General features: G+C 43.3%; 1 pseudogene and 2 gene segments (V, D, J or C); all 3 read left to right on the top strand.

Moving 5' to 3' along the window:
• Positions 1-1,257: 1,257 nt before the first annotated feature.
• On the top strand, positions 1,258-1,760 carry LOC103795991 (immunoglobulin heavy variable 5-51-like). The segment is given in 2 exon segments: positions 1,258-1,360; positions 1,450-1,760. Coding segments are annotated over 2 exon segments (357 nt in total).
• Positions 1,761-4,331: 2,571 nt separating this feature from the next.
• Positions 4,332-5,711, top strand: LOC128931003 (homer protein homolog 2 pseudogene; annotated as a pseudogene).
• A 12,897-nt stretch (positions 5,712-18,608) lies between these two features.
• LOC100399083 (immunoglobulin heavy variable 3-23-like) lies at positions 18,609-19,922 on the top strand. The segment is given in 2 exon segments: positions 18,609-18,724; positions 18,827-19,922. Coding segments are annotated over 2 exon segments (546 nt in total).
• Positions 19,923-20,731: the final 809 nt, after the last annotated feature.

Below are 20,731 nucleotides of genomic sequence, written 5' to 3'. Positions count from 1 at the left end.
AGCAGATTCTGTTTGACTTCTTGTGCTGCAGAAGGGAGGGGCATGTCTGGGAGGAGGCTGGATCCACAGCTCGAAACAGTAACATCACACATGACTTTAGCTGATCCCAACCTCCCGTGGGATGCTTTGGATGGGACAGCTTTCCCGGCGCACTGGATCCCAGATTGTGTACTTTCTCTGCCCGGAGGATGAGTCTGCTTTTCCCCTCTTTGAAATACAAAGTGGGCTCTGCAGATGGGGAGGCCAATGCTGCACATTCTGCATCACCTGCTGCTGGGAGTTTCTATTGATGCTGATGGTCATTGCTTTGCCTGCACCTTACACAGGTCGTGGCCTGTGCTGTGGTGAAGAGAAGTCCTTTTGCTTCTGCTCCCCAGGTGGAATTCCTGTGAATAAACCTTGCAAGCATTTTAGAACCTGCGTAGTTTCTGTCACCTTGGCTTTCCATTTGGATCACAAGAAGCTAAGGAAATAAGTGTGGTTCACAAGAAAATGCTGCAGACACAGGGGAGAGTTAAGGGCCTCCACACAATGTGGGTAGCATAAAATAAATGGCAAAGAATGAAAGAACTCGACAAGAAGGAGCTGGGGTTGACACAAAGGACTTAAAACAGCACTGCCGGGGGTGGGTGTAGCGATGGGAATCCCTTCAGGTCCATCAGCAATTCAGAGACCCAAACAAGTCTCCCTATTTATGTTGAATTGGCAGAGTGTAAAATCTAGAAGACAAAATGACCAGGAAAGACATGTGATTTTTCATGGGTGAGGGTCTGACAAGTTAATCAAGCTGAGGACTGTTGAGGGCCTGGGGTGGTCCTGCCCTTACTGTGTGCCCAGACCAGAGTCACAGTCATGGGAAATTGCCAGGGAATAGAGTAATTTTCATTGTTCTTGTTATCAGGCATATGTGCCTTTGAATTTTCTCTTCATTGCCTCCTCAGGTTTTATTTCTAATTTTTAAATGCGCATAGTTTCATCTAGATTTGCCAGTTTCTCGGTGTCACAGAGAGGGGTGGAAGAAAGGAGGCCTTGGTATGGCTCTTCCAGAAGCACGGACAAGAGTGTGACGGGCACGAGGATGGTGTAAAGAACTATTGAGACCTTGTTCTGCCTCTCCCAGGAGGCGCAGTTGGCCTTTTGTCTGCAATCGCGTTTCTGGGTTATAAACCCTGTAGACTCTTCCCTTCAGGCCAGGGCGTCAACTATGCAAATTCAAGTGGGGGCTCCCCTCTTAAACCCAGGGCTCCCCTCCACAGTGCGTCTCCCTCACCGCCCAGCTGGGATCTCAGGGCTTCCTTTCCTGTCCTCTCCAGGATGGGGTCAACCACCGTCCTTGCCCTCCTCCTGGCTGTTCTCCAAGGTCAGTCCTGCCCAGGGTTTGAGGTCACAGAGCAGAAGGATTTGAGGGCACAGGGAGTCCCTGATTCAAACGTTCTGTCTCCCACACAGGTGTCTGTGCTGAGGTGCAGCTGGTGCAGTCTGGAGCAGAGGTGAAAAGGCCCGGGGAGTCGCTGAAGATCTCCTGTAGGGCTTCTGGCTTTACTGTCAACTGGATCAGCTGGGTGCGACAGATGCCCGGGAAAGGCCTGGAGTGGATGGGGAGTATTGATTTTCGTGACTCTGAAACCAGAGACAGCCCGTCCTTCCAAGGCCAGGTCACCATCTCAGCCATCAAGTCCAGCAGCACCGCCCACCTGCAGTGGAGCAGCCTGAAGGCCTCGGACGCTGCCATGTATTACTGTGCGAGAGACACAGTGTGAGAAACCAGCACTGGGCCCATCTAAAACCCTCCACAGGGCAGGTGCAGAGTGAGCTGCCAGAGACGCCCTCCCCAGGGCCCTCTCCATTCCCCCCAGGGAGGAATCGCTGGCTGTTTGTGTCCTCAGGAGCGAGAACCAGAGAACAGCATGAGAGGGTTCCCAGCCCCTATGGCAACTGGATGGGGGACCTCTCCTGCTAGTGGATTCTCTGAGAAGCTCCCACTGTGTGTTCTAGAAGGTTGTTCATGGCTTGTATCACACAGTTAACATCAAAAGCCTGCCTAATAGGCAGCTGTCAAATATGACAGTCTTTTAATTCATGAAGATTTTACAGTTAACCATTGCTGGCTTGCTCTTCTCCCTCCTGTCCTCTCTCACACCCGCCTTTTATTTCCTGCTCAATTTTCCAGAATCGTTTAATCACTTTTTGAACTATTAGTACGTCATCTTGTTTGGTTGTTTTTGTTGTCGTTTCCTCTCAATAATGTGTAATGAACAGTTCGTTTTGTGCCATTTCAACTTTTTGCATATAATAAAGACTTCTTTCATTAAAATTTGATAAATTAAAATAAACAGATAAATTTTTAAAAACATACAACCTATAAAAACTGAACCATTAAGAAATAAAAAATCTGGGCTGGGTGTGGCGGCTTATGCCTGTAATCCCAGCACTTTGAGAGGGAGACAGGTGGATCACCTGAGGTCAGGAGTTTGAGATCAGCCTGGCCAATGCAGTGAAACTCTGCCTTTACTAAAAATACAGAAATGAGCTGGACATGGTGGCACTCACCTGTAATTCCAGCTACATGGGAGACTGAGGCATGAGAATCACTTGACCCAGGACGCGGAGGTTGCAATGAACTGAGATCACACCACTGCACTCCAGCCTGTGAGTGAGACTCTGTCTCAAAAAAAAAGGGGTGGGGGAACAAACCAATGAGAAAAGAGATTGAGTCACTGATTTTTTTAAACAGCTCAAAGCAAAGGAAAAATCAAGAACTTGATGATTTCACTACTAAATTTTATCAAATGTTTAAAAAAAAAACTAGGATCTCTATTCAAATTTCCAAAAAAATAAAGTGGAAATAATACACCTAAACTTATTTTGGAAGGCTCTATGTCCAAAGCAGGGAAAAGACACTACCAGTAAATAAAACTACAGACCAATATCCATGATTCACAGAGTTTCAAAACCTCTCAAAGTGATGAGGAACAAAATTCAACAGCACATTAAAACGTGATTCACCACGATCAGCTGTGGTTACTTCCACGATGCAATAAAGGTTCAGCCTGCACAACCCAGTGTGATGGATCAAATTAAAACACTGAAGGACGAAAGCTGGATGTTCATGTCGATAGATGCAGAAAGAGCCTCTGACAAAACTCACCAGTCTCATTATAAAAGTCTGAACAAGTTATGCATAAAAGGTATATACCTCAACACTATGGAGGCCACATATAACAAGCCCACATCTAACATTACACTCAGCGATGAAAATTTTATTTCCTCTAGGACTACAAAGTAGAGAAGATGCTCACAATCTTATTTTATTTTATTTATATATTTATTTTATTTTATGTATTTTATTATCTGTCAATTAAAACTAATAAAATTAATTATAAGTAAACAACTTTAATTATAGACAAGAAAGGAATGATAGGAAGGAACAAATAAACATGTTAAATGTCAGGTAAACCTCAACATTTATCTGCCTGAACTTTGTCTCCACATTTCTCAGTAAATGCAGCAAAATCACACAGGATCTCAGGGCAGGAAGTGAATTCTCCAAACCACACTAGGCCCATTTAGCTCCGTCCTAGAGTTGATTAAGAGCAATCGAGGCCAGCTGTGAGGAGCATAGTCCCAGATACTGGGACTCACTCATGGCAGACCTGAGCCCGTAGACACACCACGTAGCCCCTCCATGTGTGGGTGCACTTTTCCATCTGTAAATGAAGAAACCACTGACTCCTAAATAACACCATTTGTACACATAAGTAAACATAATTAAAAATGTGATAGTTGTTAAATGTTTATCTGAACAATTTCACAACAAAACAGCACATTTTCCCAAATACAATCATTGTCATCTAAATCCCCCAGGACAGTCTCATCTGCTCTGGGCACTGCCCTCTCCTCATGCGTCCTGCCCCAGAGCTTGTTATATAGTAACATACATGCAAATAGGTCCCTCCCTCTCCGGATGAAAACCAGCCCAGCCCTGACCCTGCAGCTCTGGGAGAGGAGCCCCAGCCTTGGGATTACCATGTGTTTCTCTTCAGTGATCAGCCCCTAACACAGAAGGCTCACCATGGAGTTTGGGCTGAGCTGGGTTTTCCTTGTTGCTATTTTAAAAGGTAATTCATGGAGAAATAGAGAGACTGAGTGTGTGTGGACATCAGTGAGAGAAACAGTGGGTGTGTGTGGCAGTTTCTGACCAGGATGTCTCTGTGTTTGCAGGTGTCCAGTGTCAGGTGCAGCTGGTGGAGTCTGGGGGAGGCTTGGCTCAGCCTGGGGGGTCCCTGAGACTCTCCTGTGCAGCTTCTGGATTCACGTTCAGTGACTACAGGATGTACTGGGTCCACCAGGCTCTGAGTAAGTGGCTGGAGTGGGTGGCCAACATAAAGTATGATGGAGGTGAAAAATACTACGCAGACTCCGTGAACGGCCGATTCACCATCTCCAGAGACAACGCCAAGAACTCGCTGTATCTGCAGATGAACAGCCTGAGAGCCGAGGACACGGCCATGTATTACTGTGCGGGACACAGTGAGGGGAAGTCAGTGTGAGTCCAAACACAAACCTCCTGCAGGGGCGCCTGGAACCAGCAGGGGGCGCTCGGGATACACAGAGGACCGGGCAGCCCAGGGCAGGTGCAGGTGCAGGTCAAGGGCTGCTCTCCTTCACGGCCTGTGGCTTCCTCTGCATCTAACGTTCCCTGGGAGGGTCTGTGTATTTACAGTTATGTCCCTGCTACTGAGGCTTCTACGTTTGTGAAGTTTATAACTATAGGAGCAGCCATGACCAAATGCCCCAAGGCAGGTGCCACTGAGGGAGAAAGAAAAGTGTGCAGGAGGCCGGGTGAGGCAATGGACAGTGTCCGCCCAGGATTCAAGTTTCACAAGCAGAGAAGGGGAAATGGGGAATTCGATGGGGCTCCCCAACCACCACGAGGTGCACAGTAAGTCCAGCATGGCCAGCAGCCCCCCTGGGCTATAGATGCCCATCAGGGATCAGCCGTGTGCCCCGCAGTGCGTTCCCTGATGGTGGAGAAGAGGGAGGTGCAGTCCCAGGGCCAACACACCGTACATGCATTTTTATATGGAAACCATGATGTTTCTTGCTTCTCTCAGATGACATAGAGGACGTCTCCTTATTGGAAATTACTCTTAATTTATCTCTTAGAATCATTGTTTCCAGAGCCCTGGCCACCCAGTGCGCCCCACGGAATGGGGTGGTGCCGGGCTGACCCCAGCGCCAGCTGCCACATCTTCCACGCCGGGATCAGATGAAGACGTGGCGGAGAGAGAGCGTGAGACGCCTGGTCTGATGGCGCCGGAGACACAACAGCCCATTCTCGCCTGAGCCCATGGCTTCCAGATCGACCCCAACATCAGGAAGAACCGGATCCTGCGAGCTCAGCGGTCACCGTTTCCTCCTTCTATGACGTCACAGGGAACCGTTGTCAGATCGTCAGCGTGGGCGGGGCCAAGGCGACCATCAACAGCACAATCACACCAAATACGCCCTTCCCCAAAACGCCACAGAAGTCTGGGCAGGGCCGACAGCGGAGCCCACACGGTGTTTGGTTTGGGGTTTTCCTCTGAGCAGCAGCTGACAACGTTTGCAGAGAAATTCCAGGAGCTGGAGGAAGCTGCCGAGATGCCCAAAGACAAGGCCCGGGAGAAAACCGAGACCTGGAGTCACGGTTCCCAGTGATCTGGGCGTGAAGCCCCATCTGCGGCTGCGGCATCCAGTGTCGAGGGCGGTGATGAAAAGACCTCTCAGCCGCGGCAGCGGACACGCACCGGAAGTCTGAGAAGGACGCGCTGAGATCGCCGTGACGCAGAGCGCGGCCACCGCGCAGGAACGGAAGCTGCAGCTGCAGCCCCTGAGGAGAGCCACGCCCCGCGGACCACGGCGCTGCAGGAGGCGGCGGCCATCGCGGAGCCGGGAAGAGGCCGGGACACCAACAGGGAGGAGCAGAAGAACAGGCAGCTCAAAAGGAGGACGGAGGAGCTGGAGGCGGAGCTCCGAGAACAGGAGACGGAGCTGAAAGGTCCCCGAAAACAAAGTGAAATCCCACCTCAGCTCCTGTCAGAGCGCAGCTGTGTCTCTGAGAAGCTCGAGGTGACTGAGAGAATGAAAACCCGGAAGAAAGACGTCGCTCCCTAAAGACACTGAGGAGAGGAAACGCCCACAGCGCCACCTGGAGGTGGAGGTGAACAGCTTCCCGGAGCTGCGGGACCGGAAGTTCGATGACCCGCCCGACTTCCGCCCAGGCCTCGCCATGCTGGGCACCAATAGCTAGGGCTGTCAAGACCTGGGCCCACCCGTGAGTCCCACGTGTGTGTGCGAGACCAGACAGCACTAGGACCTTCTCCTGTATTCAGTGAATGGTGTTGCGATAGCTGGATTCTAGCCTATATGCAGAATGCAAGAGTAAAAGAGGCTGGGCAATTTCTATCCAGATTTTACAAGATGTGTAGGGAATCCTATATGCCCAGGAAGAAACCTGCTGCAGGGCTGGATCCACGTCAAACATCGTCTACTAAGGCGGTGCCAAAGACGGGGAAACATGTGGTCGGAGCCCCCATTCAGAGTCTCCACTAGGGCATTTCATAGTAAAGCTGTGGGAATGTGGCCACAACCCTCAAGACCCCAGAATGGTGGAGACAGATGCCGCTTGCATTCTTAGCCTGGAACAATTTCTGGCACTTTACTCTGGCCTGTGAAAGTGGCCACATGGGCTTTGCCCAGCGGTAGGGATGAGATGCCTGAGGTTTTTAGGACCCCCTATCTCCCATGTGCCCTGATTGAAGGACATAAAGTCTAGATCGATTGTTTTGCAGCTTCAAGATTTAATATCTGTCCTGCTAGGCTTTAGGTGTGTGAGTGGCCTGTTCACCGTGCCTTTGCCCACCCAATGTACTCCTTTTTAATTGACAATATTTACCCAATGCCTGTGGCAATATTGCACCTTGAAAGTAAATAACTCTTTAAAACATTTTGCCAGCTCACAGCTGGAGGGAATTGCCTTGAGCCTCAGAGGAGACTTTGGAATTTTCAGCTGGAGGTTGAGCACGTTAAGGTTTTGAGAACTGTTTTTTTAAAATATGATTTTGCATTCTAAGAAGGACTTGAGATGATAGGAAGTAACAGTAAAATGATATAGTTTAGATGATTGTCCCCTCCAAATCTCATGGTAATCTACAATATTTGAGGTGGGGCCCACTAGGAGTTTTTGCACCATGGGGAGAAATCCTTCAGGAATGGCTTGGTATCTACTCCATGGTAATTAGTGAATTATTTCTGTATTAGCTACTGTGATATCTGTTGGTTAAAAACAGTCTGCCAACCCTCTACCGCTCTTCTGGGCCTCCCTCACCATGTGACACACTCTGCTTCCCCTTTGCCTTCCACCAGGATTGTAAGCTTCCTGAGGCCCTCACAAGGAGCAGATGCTGGGGCCATGCTTCTCATAGAGCCTGCAGAACTGTAAGCCATATAAGCCTCTTAATTTTGTTAATAATTTGGTCTCAGGTATTGATTTATCGCAATGCAAAATAGACTAACACACTACCAAAAACAATATGCATATGCAATGCATTTTTATCGAGTAACCAATATAATTACCTGTTTTTTAAGAAATCCTAAAATATATATGGAATAAAAAAAAAAAGCCTGACTAGCAAAAGCAATCCTAAGAAAAAGGAACAAAGATGGAAGCACCATATTGCCTGACTTCAAATCAAACTACACAGATATACTCAGAAAGACAGTGCGGTACTGGAGAAACAACCCTCTGTTCAATAACCGGTGCTGGGAAAATTGGATAGCCACGTGTAGAAGAATAAAACCAGACTTCCATCTCAGCACAGACAAAAGTTAATTAACTGTGAATTCAATATTTAAATTTATAAAGAGAAACTGTAAAAGTACTTGTAGAAAATGTAGGAGAAAATTCTCAGGACATTGGCCTAGGCAAATAAAATATGACTAAGACTTCAAATACAAGGAAAACAAAAATAGACAAATGGAATTTAATTGAACTAAAGAGCTTCTTCAAAGAAAAAGAAATAATCAACATGGTGAGTAAACAACCTGCAGAATGATAGGAGATATCATCTCACCTCACTTAAGATGGCTGTTGTCAGAAAAGAAAGAAAAATCCTAACAAATGCTAGTAAGGATTCAGAGAAAAACTGTTATGCATTGTTGGGGAGAATGTAAATTAGTACAGTCACTATGGAGAGCAGTGTGGTAGTAACTCAGAAAACTACAAATGAAACTAACTTATGATCCTGCAATTCCAATTGTGCAAATTTACCCAAAAAAATGAAAATCATTATCATTATGTCAGAGATTTCTGCACACCAATGTATATGGCAGGATCTTTCACAATAGCCAAGATATGAAATCAAACCTGGTGCTGGAGAAGAGATGAATGGTTCAAGATAATGTGGTGCAGATACATGATGAATACTAGTCACCCATAAGAAATGAAATCCTGTTATTTGTGGCAATGAGGGTGAAAATGGAAAACACTATGTTAAATGAAGTAAGCCCGGAGCAGAAAGTAATAGACCTTGTTTTTTCACTCATATGTGGAAGAAAAAAAAAAAAAGAAAGAAAGAATAAAAAAGGTCTGTTAGAAGTAGAGACTAGAACAGAGAATTCTAGAGGCTGGGAAGGGTAGTGGAAAGGGGGAGATAGGCAGAGATTTGTTATAGAATGCAACATTACAGTTAGGTAGGAGGAATAGATTATAGTATCATTTACCACTGTGGGATGAATATAGTAAACAGTAATATGGAGTTTAAAAAAGGTAGAAGAAGTATGTTAATACTCTCAGTAAAAGGAAAAGGATTGCGATGATGGATATGCTAATTACCCTAATCTGGCCCTTATATATTTTATGTATCAAGACATCACTGTGTGACTCATGAACATTTAAAATTATTATCTATTATAATTATGTTTAAAATAACACAAAATTCATTGGAAGTGACATAAACGGAGGCTCTGGGACAGATGTGGGGATAAAGGCAGCCACTGGAATACATGCCTAACATGTCAATGGGAAAAGGAGCTTCCATTAGCATTTTCTATTTTTAGCACTGAGTAGATCTGACATTTCTCAAAGCTTCCCTCTACAATAGAGAACTGAGGTCCGGGGAGGTCTTGCACACAGTCAGGTATGCAGAGGGAAGCAGCAGGAATAGAGGGTTGCTGGCCCGTTCAACAGTAGTAAGAAAGATCTTTATGCATGTGGAGAGGTCAACGTTGTTTTAAAATAAATTTCATCACTAAAATACATGAAAAAATTTCCAACAGAAATTCTTAAATATTATTGGCAGAGAAACTGTTTTTGGTGAAGAAATGTTCCCGAAGTTAAGTGAGCCAGTAAAGTTGTTAAGAACTACAATAAACATTGGATTGGATTCAGCTTTATCTGAATTCAATGTGATTACTACTGGCTTAGGTAAGGGTCAGACATCAAGATAGACAGGTGGTAACAACCAGAAAAAGCCATGAACCAGAAAGATTCACAGCCAGTATTTTTTTCAGATTTAAATAAGAGTTGCGCCAATCCTACTGAAACTATTCCCATAACCTGAGGAGGAAGGACCACTGCCTGTATTATTCTATGGGAACAGTATTCTGATAACACACCGTGACAGAGACTCAATTAAAAAAAAAGAAAAGGTAACTTTAGGCCACTATTTCTAATGCAAAATTGCTCAGTGAAATACTGACAAACTGAACACAGCAGCACATTGAAAAGCTAATCCACCATGATCAAGTAGGCTTTGCTCCTGGGATGCAAGGTTGGTTCAACATATGCAAATCAGTAAATGTTATTCATCATGTAAGCAAAACTGAATACAAAAACCATGTTATCATCGAGACAGATTCAAAAAATACTACTAGCCTATTAGGATGACTAAAACACGCAGTATAGAAAATACCAAATGGTGATGAGGAAGCTGAGAAACTCCTAGGAACTTTCACTCCTTCCTGGTGGAAATTCTGAAATGGCACATAGACAACTACAGTTAATATTTTAGTGTATATTTTAAAAAAGTAGAAAACAAGATTTAGAATGTTCTCAACACAAAGAAATAATCGATTCTTGAGCTGAAGGATATTCCAGTTACCCAGATTTGATCACTACACATAATACACTTTTATCAAAATATCACATGTACCCCTTACAGGTTTTGTAGTATTCTGTATCTACATAAATTAAACATGAGAAAACCCCAATGCAGGGGAATCCAGCTAACTGCAGATTCCTATTATGTGGAATGTTCTGCATAATCTGCAAACTAATCAGAATCGTTGGGTTTGTAAAGGACTTTAGAAATCTACTAGACTGTTTGTTTGTAAAGATAAGTCCCCAAAGTTTATTCTCCCAGTGTGTGGGGAATTTGAACATAGAAGAAATGCTAACATTTGTTTCTGCTAAGTTTACTTATGGTGTCAACAGAAAAGGTTTTCAGAGAGGAATCTGGCATCTTTCAAGTCTCAACTTCAATGTGGTTACCTCAGCAAATAATTTCCGATACCCCTGACAAGGACAGGTTCCTATAAGCTACTCAGAATCTTCTGGGGCTGTGTCACCGGTCATGGTCCTCACATTTGGCTCAGAATAAATCTCTCTAAGTATTTTGCTAAGTTGGACTTTTATCAATACTTCTAAGAAGAGCTACTCTCTGTTCTTTTATACATTCACAAGCATGACATTAATAAAGTGTTAGTAAAATTAAACACATGCTGGCAATTTCTTAAAGAGTTACATGTAGACTAACTGTGGGATCAAGCGTAAATGTTTTAAAAGTACTTAAGCAAATTATTTCAAAATTAATGTTCCCCAGATACTTCTCTCAGATTCCTTGTGACCTCTAATTATTTATTTTATGATTATTGCAACTTTTGTAGATGATCACACCCTATCTTATCTAGGCATTTATTGTAGAAAATTGTGTGAAACTAATCAGGGATACATTTGAAAGTCATTGTCCCAGTGGCTGCCAGAACTGAAGTGTGTTTCCTCTGCAGATACCAGACACTCAGATTCCTCCAGTGACATCTTCATTTTATTTCCTGCTTGGCTTTGGGCCTTAATCCTGTGCTAAACAGAGAGACTCTGCCTTTCAGATCCCCCAGGTCATGCAAGAGGTACGTGGTCCTGAGTGTTGAAAATGAGTTGGGAAGGGATGCACTGAATGGGCACTCTCTGCTTTTCTGAGGGGGCACACTGCTGGCTGACATCACAGTCCTGGCTCAGGGTGTGTCCTTCATGTATCCCTGAGCCTCCTGCAGGTGCAATGCTGATCCATGTGCCTTCCTCTTTCTCCTGGGGAGAGTCTCTCCTTGGTTGTTTTTTCCTCAGATCTTCCAGCAGCCACTAAGTCTTCCCACTGATGTCTTCAGCTTTCACTTTTCTGCCCCTCCCAGCAGATGAGGCTGCTATTTCTGAGGAAATGAGAGGAGGTGGGAGATGAGGCTGTCATTCCTAAGAGAATGGACAGAGCTTTGGAGCTTTTCTTTCTTCTATTCCAGTTTCTATGAGTTCCTCCAGTGCCAGCAACACAGAGGTGTTAGCGCCTTTGCCCCTGCAGGTGAGAGCTTTGGTAATGCAGTGGTGGCAGGGGAGGTGGGTCTGGATGCATTTCAGCCACAGCTGCTGTTCCGTTTTCCCACACAGAAGCATCTCGGGAGGTAGAGGGTGGAGATTTCTGTGACGTATCCTCAATCCTGGCAGAAAAGGTTTCAGTAGCAGGAGGAATCCCTCAGTTGTGCGTGCTCTGAGAATTTAAACAATAACTTCACTGCACTAAATTTTAAATAATTTAAATAAAATGTTCAGTTTAATCTTGTTTTATCTTATGTGACATTTGCTGGCCTCTGCCCTACATACGGTCATATTCTCTCCCTGTTTGTTTTTGTTAATCACTGAGTTTCTCAAGATGTAAGGCCTCTTGTTTGTCCTATAACATCAATAATCTGATGTACTAAAGAAAACACGCCAATTTGCAGCTCAGTAAAATCGGTTGTAAAATAACATACTTTTCTTGGATGCCTGTATCTCCATGCTGACTATAAACTTCATTTTTAATACTAAAATCTAGAAATAACATAAATGTTATGGTCCTTTATAAATAAATAATAGGGGTGCTCTCATTCACTGCAATGCTGCTCCTCATTAGGATCAACACATTTTAATACACAACCAAATTACTGACTCACAAGTAATTAGGCTGAGGAAGAAGCCACAGAAGTAAAATTGAAGCTACAAGATTTCACTTTAACAAAATCTTGAAAAATAGATCTAAAGTAACAAAGATGAAAGTTTGTCTCAGTACAATAAGAGGGAAATGACTGGGAGGCAGGAATTGGGAAGAGACAGAAGCTTTTAAGTGTAGTTCATTGGTATCTTGACGGTTATATGGGCTGCACAGGTGAGCACATGTGAAGTGACGTGTTTTCCTTTGAAGACATGGTCTTGCTTTGTCATCCAGGCTGGAGCTCAGTGGTAAGATCACAGCTCTCTGCACCCTCAGACCCTGGGTCTGCAGCAATCCTCCTTCCTCTTCCTGCATAGCTGGGACCACAGGTGTGCACCACCAGGCTCGGCTTCAGTGCTTATTCAACTGCACACATTCATTATGCAGTATTTATTATGCAGCAATAATGCCTCAAAAGGGTATTGCCAATAAGCGGATGAGTAATTGGTTAAAGATTGATGACAAGATAGACACCAATATAAAATATGTATGACACTCAAGAAAATGCAACTGTAGAAAATGTGCTTTTCTTTACATTTGTTAGGTAGTCACAGCAGTGTGTACACATCACATCATGTTCTCATTACAGAGAAAAGGTTCTGCAAACCTCACTAGGTGCCACCCACTGTGTGCTGGGCTTGGTTCAAGGAGAAGTCAGGTCCAGTGGTGAGAAGCACAGGCCCAGGTACACAGGTGCACTCTGACCAAATGTGAGCTCTGGGGACATTGTATAACCCACCTGTGCTTTTCCTGGTAATTTTTCATCTGTAACATGAAAATAACATTGATACCACATGTTTTCTCTGCATATGTAAACCTAAAAGATGATTGGTGCTAACTTTAAATATATGTGGTTTATATAGATTTATTGTGCCTCAATAAAACTGTTTTAAAATAGAAATTAAAATATATAGGTTTCATGGGTTTTAAGGGTTTATCACAGAACAAACTTACAATAAGAAACCACAATTTCCAATACTATCAGTGTCACAAATCTCCCCCAGGACTCTGTCCCGTGCTCTGAGCCCCGATCTCTCCTCACGCCTGTCACTACAGATCTTGCTATATAGCAGGAGACATGCAAATAGAGCCCTCCCTCTGCTGATGAAAACGAGCCCAGCCCTGACCTGCAGCTCTGGGAGAGGAGCCCAGCCCTGGGATTGTCAGGTGTTTGCATTTGGTGATCAGCGCAGAACACAGAGACTGAACTCACCATGGAGTTTGTGCTGAGCTGGGTTTTCCTTGTTGCTATTTTAAAAGGTAATTCATGGAGAACTATTGAAATTGAGTGTGAGTGATAAGAGTGAGATAAATGGTGGATATTTATGAAACTTTCTGACCAGGGTTTCTTCTTGTTTGCAGGTGTCCAGTGTGAGGTGCAGCTGGTGGAGTCTGGGGGAGGCTTGGTTCAGCTTGGGGGGGTCCCTGAGACTCTCCTTCGCGGCCTCTGGATTCACCTTCAGTAGCTATGGCATGCACTGGGTCTGCCAGGCTCCAGGGAAGGGGCTGGAGTGGGTCTCAGCCATTAGTAGTGGTGGTGGTAACATATACTACGCAGACTCCGTGAAGGGCCGATTCACCATCTCCGGAGACAACGCCAAGAACTCGCTGTATCTGCAGATGAACAGCCTGACAGCCGAGGACACGGCCATGTATTACTGTGCGAGAGATATAGTTAACAATAATATGGAGTTTCAAAGAGGTAGAAGAAGTATGTTAGTATTCTCAATAAAAAGAAAAGGATTGCGATGATGGATATGCTAATTATCCTAATATGGCCCCTATATATTATATGTATCAAAACATCACTGTGTGACTCATGAACATTTACAATTATTATTTATCTATTATAATTATGTTTAAAATAACACAAAATTCATTGGAAGTGACATAAATGGAGGCTCTGGGACAGATGTGGGGATAAAGGCAGACTCTGGAATACATGCCTAACATGTCAATGGGAAAAGGAGCTTCCGTTAGCACTTTCTTTTTTAGCATTGAGTAAATCCGACATTTCTTAAAGCTTCCATCTACAATAGAGAACTGAGATCCAGGGAGGTCTTGCAGACAGTCAGGTATGCAGAGGGAAAAAGCAGGAATAGATGGTTGCTGGCCCGTTCAACAATAGTAGGAATAATCATTATGCATGTGGAGAGGTCAACGTTGTTTTAAAATAAATTTCATCACTAAAACACATGAAAAATTTCCAACAGAAATTCTTAAATATTATTGGCAGTGAAACTGTTTTTGGTGAAGAAATGTTCCCGAAGTTAAGTGAGCCAGTAACGTTGTTAAGAGCTACAATAAACACTGGATTGGATTCAGGTTTATCTGAATTCAATGTGATTATTAATGGCTCAGGTGGGGGTCAGACATCAAGATAGACAGGTGGTAGCAACCAGAAAAAGCCATGGACCAGAAAGATTCACAGCCAGTTTTTTTTTCAGATTTAAATAAGAGTTGCACCAATCCTACTGAAACTATTCCCAAAACCTGAGGAGGAAGGACCACTCCCTGAATTATTCTATGAGAACAGTATTCTGATAACAAACCCTGACAGAGACTCAATTGAAAATAAGAAAAGATAACTTTAGGCCAGTATTCCTGATGGAAAAATGCGCGATGAAATACTGACAAGCTGAACACAGCAGCACATCGAAAAGCTAATCCACCGTGATCATGTAGGCTTTGCTCCTGGGATGCAAGGTTGGTTCAACATATGCAAATCAGTAAATGTTATTCATCATATAAGCAAAACTAAATACAAAACCATGTTATCAATCGAGACAGATTCAGAAAATACTACTAGCCTATTAGGATGAGTAAAACACACAGTATAGAAAATACCAAATGGCGATGAGGAAGCTGAGAAACTCCCAGGAACTTACACTCCTTCCTGGTGGAAATTCTAAAATGGCACATAGACAACTACAGTTAATATTTTAGTGTATATTTCAAAAAAGTAGAAAACAAGATTTAGAATGTTCTTAACACAAAGAAATAATCGATTATTGAGTTGAAGGATATTCCAGTTATCCAGATTTGATCACTACACATAATAATCTTTTACCAAAATATCACATGTACCCCTTACAGGTTTTGTAGTATTCTGTATCTACATAAATTAAACATTACAAAACCCCAATGCAGGGGAATCCAGTTAACTGCAGATTCCTATTAGGTGGGATGTTCTGCATAATCTGCAAACTAATCAGAATCGTTGGGTTTGGAAAGGACTTTAGAAATCTACTGGACTGTTTGTTTGTAAAGACAAGTCCCTAAATTTTAATTATTTTCCCAATGGGTGGCGATTTTGAACACAGAAGAAATGCTAACATTTGTTTCTGCTAAGTTTACTTCTAGTGTCAAGAGAAAATGTTTTCAGAGAGGAATCTGGCATCTTTCAAGTCTCCACTTCAATGTGGTTACCTCAGCAAATAATTTCCGATACCCCCGACTAGGACAGGTTCCTATAAGCTACTCAGGATCTTCTGGGGCTGTGTCGCAGGGCCTGGTCCTCACATTTGGCTCAGAATAAATCTCTCTAAGTATTTTGCAAAGTTGGACTTTTTATCAATACTTCTAAGATAAGCTACTCTCTGGTCTTTTATCCATTCACAAGCATGACATTAATAAAGTATTACTAAAATTAAACAAATGTTGGCAATTTCTTTCAGAGTTACATATAGACTAACTGAGGGATAAAGTGCAGATGTTTAAAAGTACTTAGGCAAATTATTTCAAAATTAATGTTCCCCAGATACTTCTCTCAGATTCCTTATGACCTCTAATTATTTGTTTTATGATTTTTGCAATTTTTGTAGATGATCACACCCTATCTTATCTAGGCATTTATTGTAGGAAATTGTGTGAAACTGATCAGGGATACATTTGAAAGTCATTGTCCCAGTGGCTGCCAGAACTGAAGTGTGTTCCTCTGCAGACACCAGACACTCAGATTCCTCCAGTGACACCTGAATTTTATTTCCTGCTTGGCTTTGGGCCTTAATCCTGTGCTAAACAGAGAGACTCTGTCTTTCAGATCCCCCAGGTCGTGACAGAGGTACGTGGACCTGAGTGTTGACAATGAGGTGGGAAGGGATGCACGGAACGGGCACTCTGCTTTTCTGAGGGGGGCATACTCCAGGCTGACATCACAGTCCTGGCTCAGGGTGTGTCCTTCCAAGCATCCCTGCCCCTCCTGCAGGTGCAATGCTGATCCATGTGGCTTCCTTTCTTCCCTGGGGAGTGTCTCTCCTTGGTTGTTTTATTTCACAGATCTTCCAGCAGCCAATACGTCTTTTCACTGATGTCTTCAGCTTTCTGTTTTCTGCCCTTCCCAGCAGACGAGGCTGCTATTCCTGAGGAAATGAGAGGAGGTGGGGGATGAGGCTGTCATTCCAAAAAGAATGGACAGAGCTTTGGAGCTTTTCTTTCTTCTATCCCAGTTTCTATGAGTTCCTCCACTGCCAGCAACACAGAGGTGTTAGCGTCTTTGCCCCTGCAGGTAAGAGCTTTGGTAATGCAGTGGTGGTGGGGGAGGTGGGTCTGGATGCATTTCAGCCACAGCTGCTGTTCCGTTTTCCTGCACAGAAGCATCTCGGGAGGTAGAGGGTGGAGATTTCTGTGACGTATCCTCAATGCTGGCAGAAAAGGTTTCAGTAGCAGGAGGAATCCCTTAGTTGTGCGCGCTCTGAGAATTTAAACAATAACTTCACTACACTAAATTTTAAAGAATTTAAAGAAAATGTCCAGTTTAATCTTGTTTTATCTTATATGACATTTGCTGGCTTCTGCCCTACATACGGTCATATTCTCTTCCTGTTTGTTTTTGTAAATCACTGAGTTTCTCAAGATGTAAGGTCTCTCGTTCGTCCTATAACATCATTAATCTGATGTACTAAAGAAAACGTGCCAATTTGCATCTCAGCAAGTTCAAGTGTAAAAATAACATACTTTTCTTGGATGTCTATATCTCCATGCTGAGTATAAACTTTATTTTTAATACTAAAAACTAGAAATAACACAAATTTTATGGTGCTTTATAAATAAATAATAGGGGTGCTCTCATTAACTGCAATTCTCCTCCTCATTAGGATCAACACATTTTTTATACACAACCAAATTACTGACTCACAAGTAATTAGGCTGAGGAAGAAGCCACAGAAATGAAATTGAAGCTACAAGATTTCACTTTATCAAATCTTGAAAAATAGATCTAAAGTAACAAAGATGAAAGTTTGTCTCAGTATAATAAGAGGGAAATGACTGGGAGGCAGGAATCAGAGGAAGAGACAGAAGCTTTTAAATGTAGTTCATTGGTATCTTGATTGTTATATGGGCTGTACAGGTGAGCACGTGTTAAATGATGTGTTTTCCTTTGGAGTCATGGTCTTGCTTTGTCATCCAGGCTGGAGCTCAGTGGTGAGATCACAGCTCTCTGCAGTCTCAGACCCTGGGTCTGCAGCAATCCTCCTCCCGCTTCCCTGTGTAGCTGGGACCACAGGTGTGCACCACCAGGCTCGGCTTCAGTGCTTATTCAACTGGAGACATTAACTATGCAATATTTATTGTAAAACAATAATGCCTCAATAAGGGTATTGCCAATAAGCGGATGGGTAATTTGTTAAAGACTGATGGAAAGATAGACACCGATATGAAATATGTATGACACTCGAGAAAATACAACTGTAGAAAATGCACTTTTCTTTACGTTTATTAGGTAGTCACAGCAGTGAGTACACATCACACCATATAGAACACATCACACCATGTTCTCATCACAGAGAAAAGGTTCTGCAAACCTCACTAGGTGCCACCCACTGTGTGCTGGGCTTGTTTCAGGGAGAAGTGGGTCCAGTGGTGAGAAGCAAAGGCCCAGGTACACAGGTGCACTCTGACCAAATGTGAGCTCTGGGGACATTGTGCCACCCACCTGTGCTTTTCCTGGTAATTTTTCACCTGTAACATGGAAAAACATTGATACCACATACCATGTTTTCTCTGCATATGTAAACATAAAAGATGATAGGTGCTAACTTTAAATATATGTGGGTTATATAGATCTACTGTACCTCAATAAAACTGTTTTAAAATAGAAATTAAAATATGTAAGTTTTATAGGTTGTAAGGGTTTATCACAGAACACACTTCCAATAAGAAACCACAATTTCCCAATACTATCAATGTCACAAATCTCCCCCAGGACACTGTCCCATGCTCTGAGCCCCGCTCTCTCCTCACGCCTCTCACCACAGATTTTGCTATATAGCAGGAGACATGCAAATAGAGCCCTCGCTCTGCTGATGAAAACCAGCCCAGCCCTGACCCTGCAGCACTGGGAGAGGAGCCCAGCCCTGGGATTTTCAGGTGTCTCCATTTGGTGATCACGACTGAACTCACCATGGAGTTTGTGCTGAGCTGGGTTTTCGTTGTTGCTATTTTAAAAGGTAATTCATAGAGAACTATTGAAATTGAGTGTAAGTGATAAGAGTGAGATAAATGGTGGATATTTGTGGCATTTTCTGACCAGGGTTTCTTTTTGTTTGCAGGTGTCCAGTGTGAGGTGAAGCTGGTGGAGTCTGGGGGAGGCTTGGTTCAGCCCGGGGGGTCCCTGAGACTCTCCTGTGCAGCCTCTGGATTCACCTTCAGTAGCTACTGGATGAGCTGGGTCCGCCAGGCTCCAGGGAAGGGTCTGGAGTGGGTCTCACTCATTAGTAGTGGCAGTGGTGGTAGCACATACTACGCAGACTCCGTGAAGGGCCGATTCACCATCTCCAGAGACAACGCCAAGAACTCGCTGTATCTGCAGATGAACAGCCTGAGAGCTGAGGACACGGCCGTGTATTACTGTGCGAGAGACACAGTGAGGGGAAGTCAGTGTGAGCCGGGACACAAACCTCCTGCACGAACACTCGGGGGAATGAGCTGCGGGGGGCGCTCGGGAGCCACTGATCAGCGTCAACCCCAGAGGCAGGTGCAGATGGAGGCTGATTTCCCGTCAGGATGTGGGACTTCATCTTCTGACAGTTTCTCTAGTGAATCTCTCTAAATTTAGAATTCTGTGCTTCCTAATATTATCTCTACCTTTTTTTGTAAGGATCGAGATAGAAGAAAGAAAAGCTCCAAAGCTCTGTCCATTCTTTCAGGAATGACAGCCTCATCTCCCACCTCCTCTCATTTCCTCAGGAATACTAGCCTCGTCTGCTGGGAGGGGCAGAAAAGAGGAAGCTGAAGACATCAGTGGGAAGTCTTAATGGCTGCTGGAAGATCCACTTGTTCAAATCTGCTCTTGTTGTCTGTGCCTTTAATGTGAAATATAGAAAATCTCTGTTAACATTATTTTTGGGTGAGGGAAATTGTACAACTGCAGGTTATGCATTTAGCTATTTAGCCCATTTAGAGTTAATTTTTGTGTTTATTCTAACCTAAAATTCTTAACTCTTTGCTTGTGTAAATCCAGTTTTACCAGCACCCTCTTAGGGAGAGACTTTGGTTTATCCGTTGTATATTGTTGGTTCTCATGCTGAAAATCAGATTGTCCTCAGTGTATCAGTTTATGTCTGAACTCTCAATATATATTTCTGCCTATGCCATCTTGTTTTTATTACTCTACTTTCGTAATTACTTTTGAAATCTGGAAGTAAAATGCCTTCAAGTTTATTTTTGCCTTGTTACAGATACTCTAGCAAAATATTTTAACATTTTACTAATTAAGTATGATAACAGACATGGCTTTTCAAAATGACCTTTATCATGTACAGGTTATATTCATTTGTTCCTACTTTTTAGAGTTTTTATTATGAAATCTTGATTTTTAAATGTTATTTTCTCTGTCTAGTGAGAAGTTAATGAAAATTTTTTTCTTTATTATCTTAGTTAAGCACACCAAATGTATTGACTTGAGGATACTGAGTCATCTGTGCATCGCAAAAATAAATTTTAGTTTGCTATGGTGTATAACTCCCTCTTTTTTTTTTTTTTTTTTTTTTTTTGAGACGGAGTCTTACTCTATCACCCAGGCTGGAGGACAGTGGTGCAATCTTGGCTGTCTGCACCCTCCGCATCCCAGGCTCAAGTGATTCTCCTGCCTCAGCCTCCCAAATAGCTGGGATTACAGTAATATGCCACCACACCTCTCTAATTTTTGTATTTTTAGTAGAGACAAGGTTTAACCTTTTGGCCCTGCTGGACATAAATGTCTGACCTCAGGTGGTTCATCACTTCACCGTCCCAAAGTGCTGGGATTACAGGTGAGACTCACTGCACCCAGTCAGTGTATGATTTTTCTAAAGTCCTATAGAATGTAATCGACTATTACTGGGAGTAGTATATTTATGTATATTAAGAATATTTGAAGTGTAACTTTCTTCTTTCGCCATTGTCTATTACTGGTAATATGGTTATTGTAGCCTTCTAGAGAGAGTTGAGAAGGTTGGAGCCTCACCAATTTTTGA

This window comes from Callithrix jacchus, chromosome 8, assembly GCF_049354715.1.
Source record: "Callithrix jacchus isolate 240 chromosome 8, calJac240_pri, whole genome shotgun sequence".
Classification (NCBI taxonomy): domain Eukaryota; kingdom Metazoa; phylum Chordata; class Mammalia; order Primates; family Cebidae; genus Callithrix; species Callithrix jacchus.
Note: the sequence above shows the minus strand (reverse complement) of the source record. Positions and strands in the feature narration are given on the sequence as shown.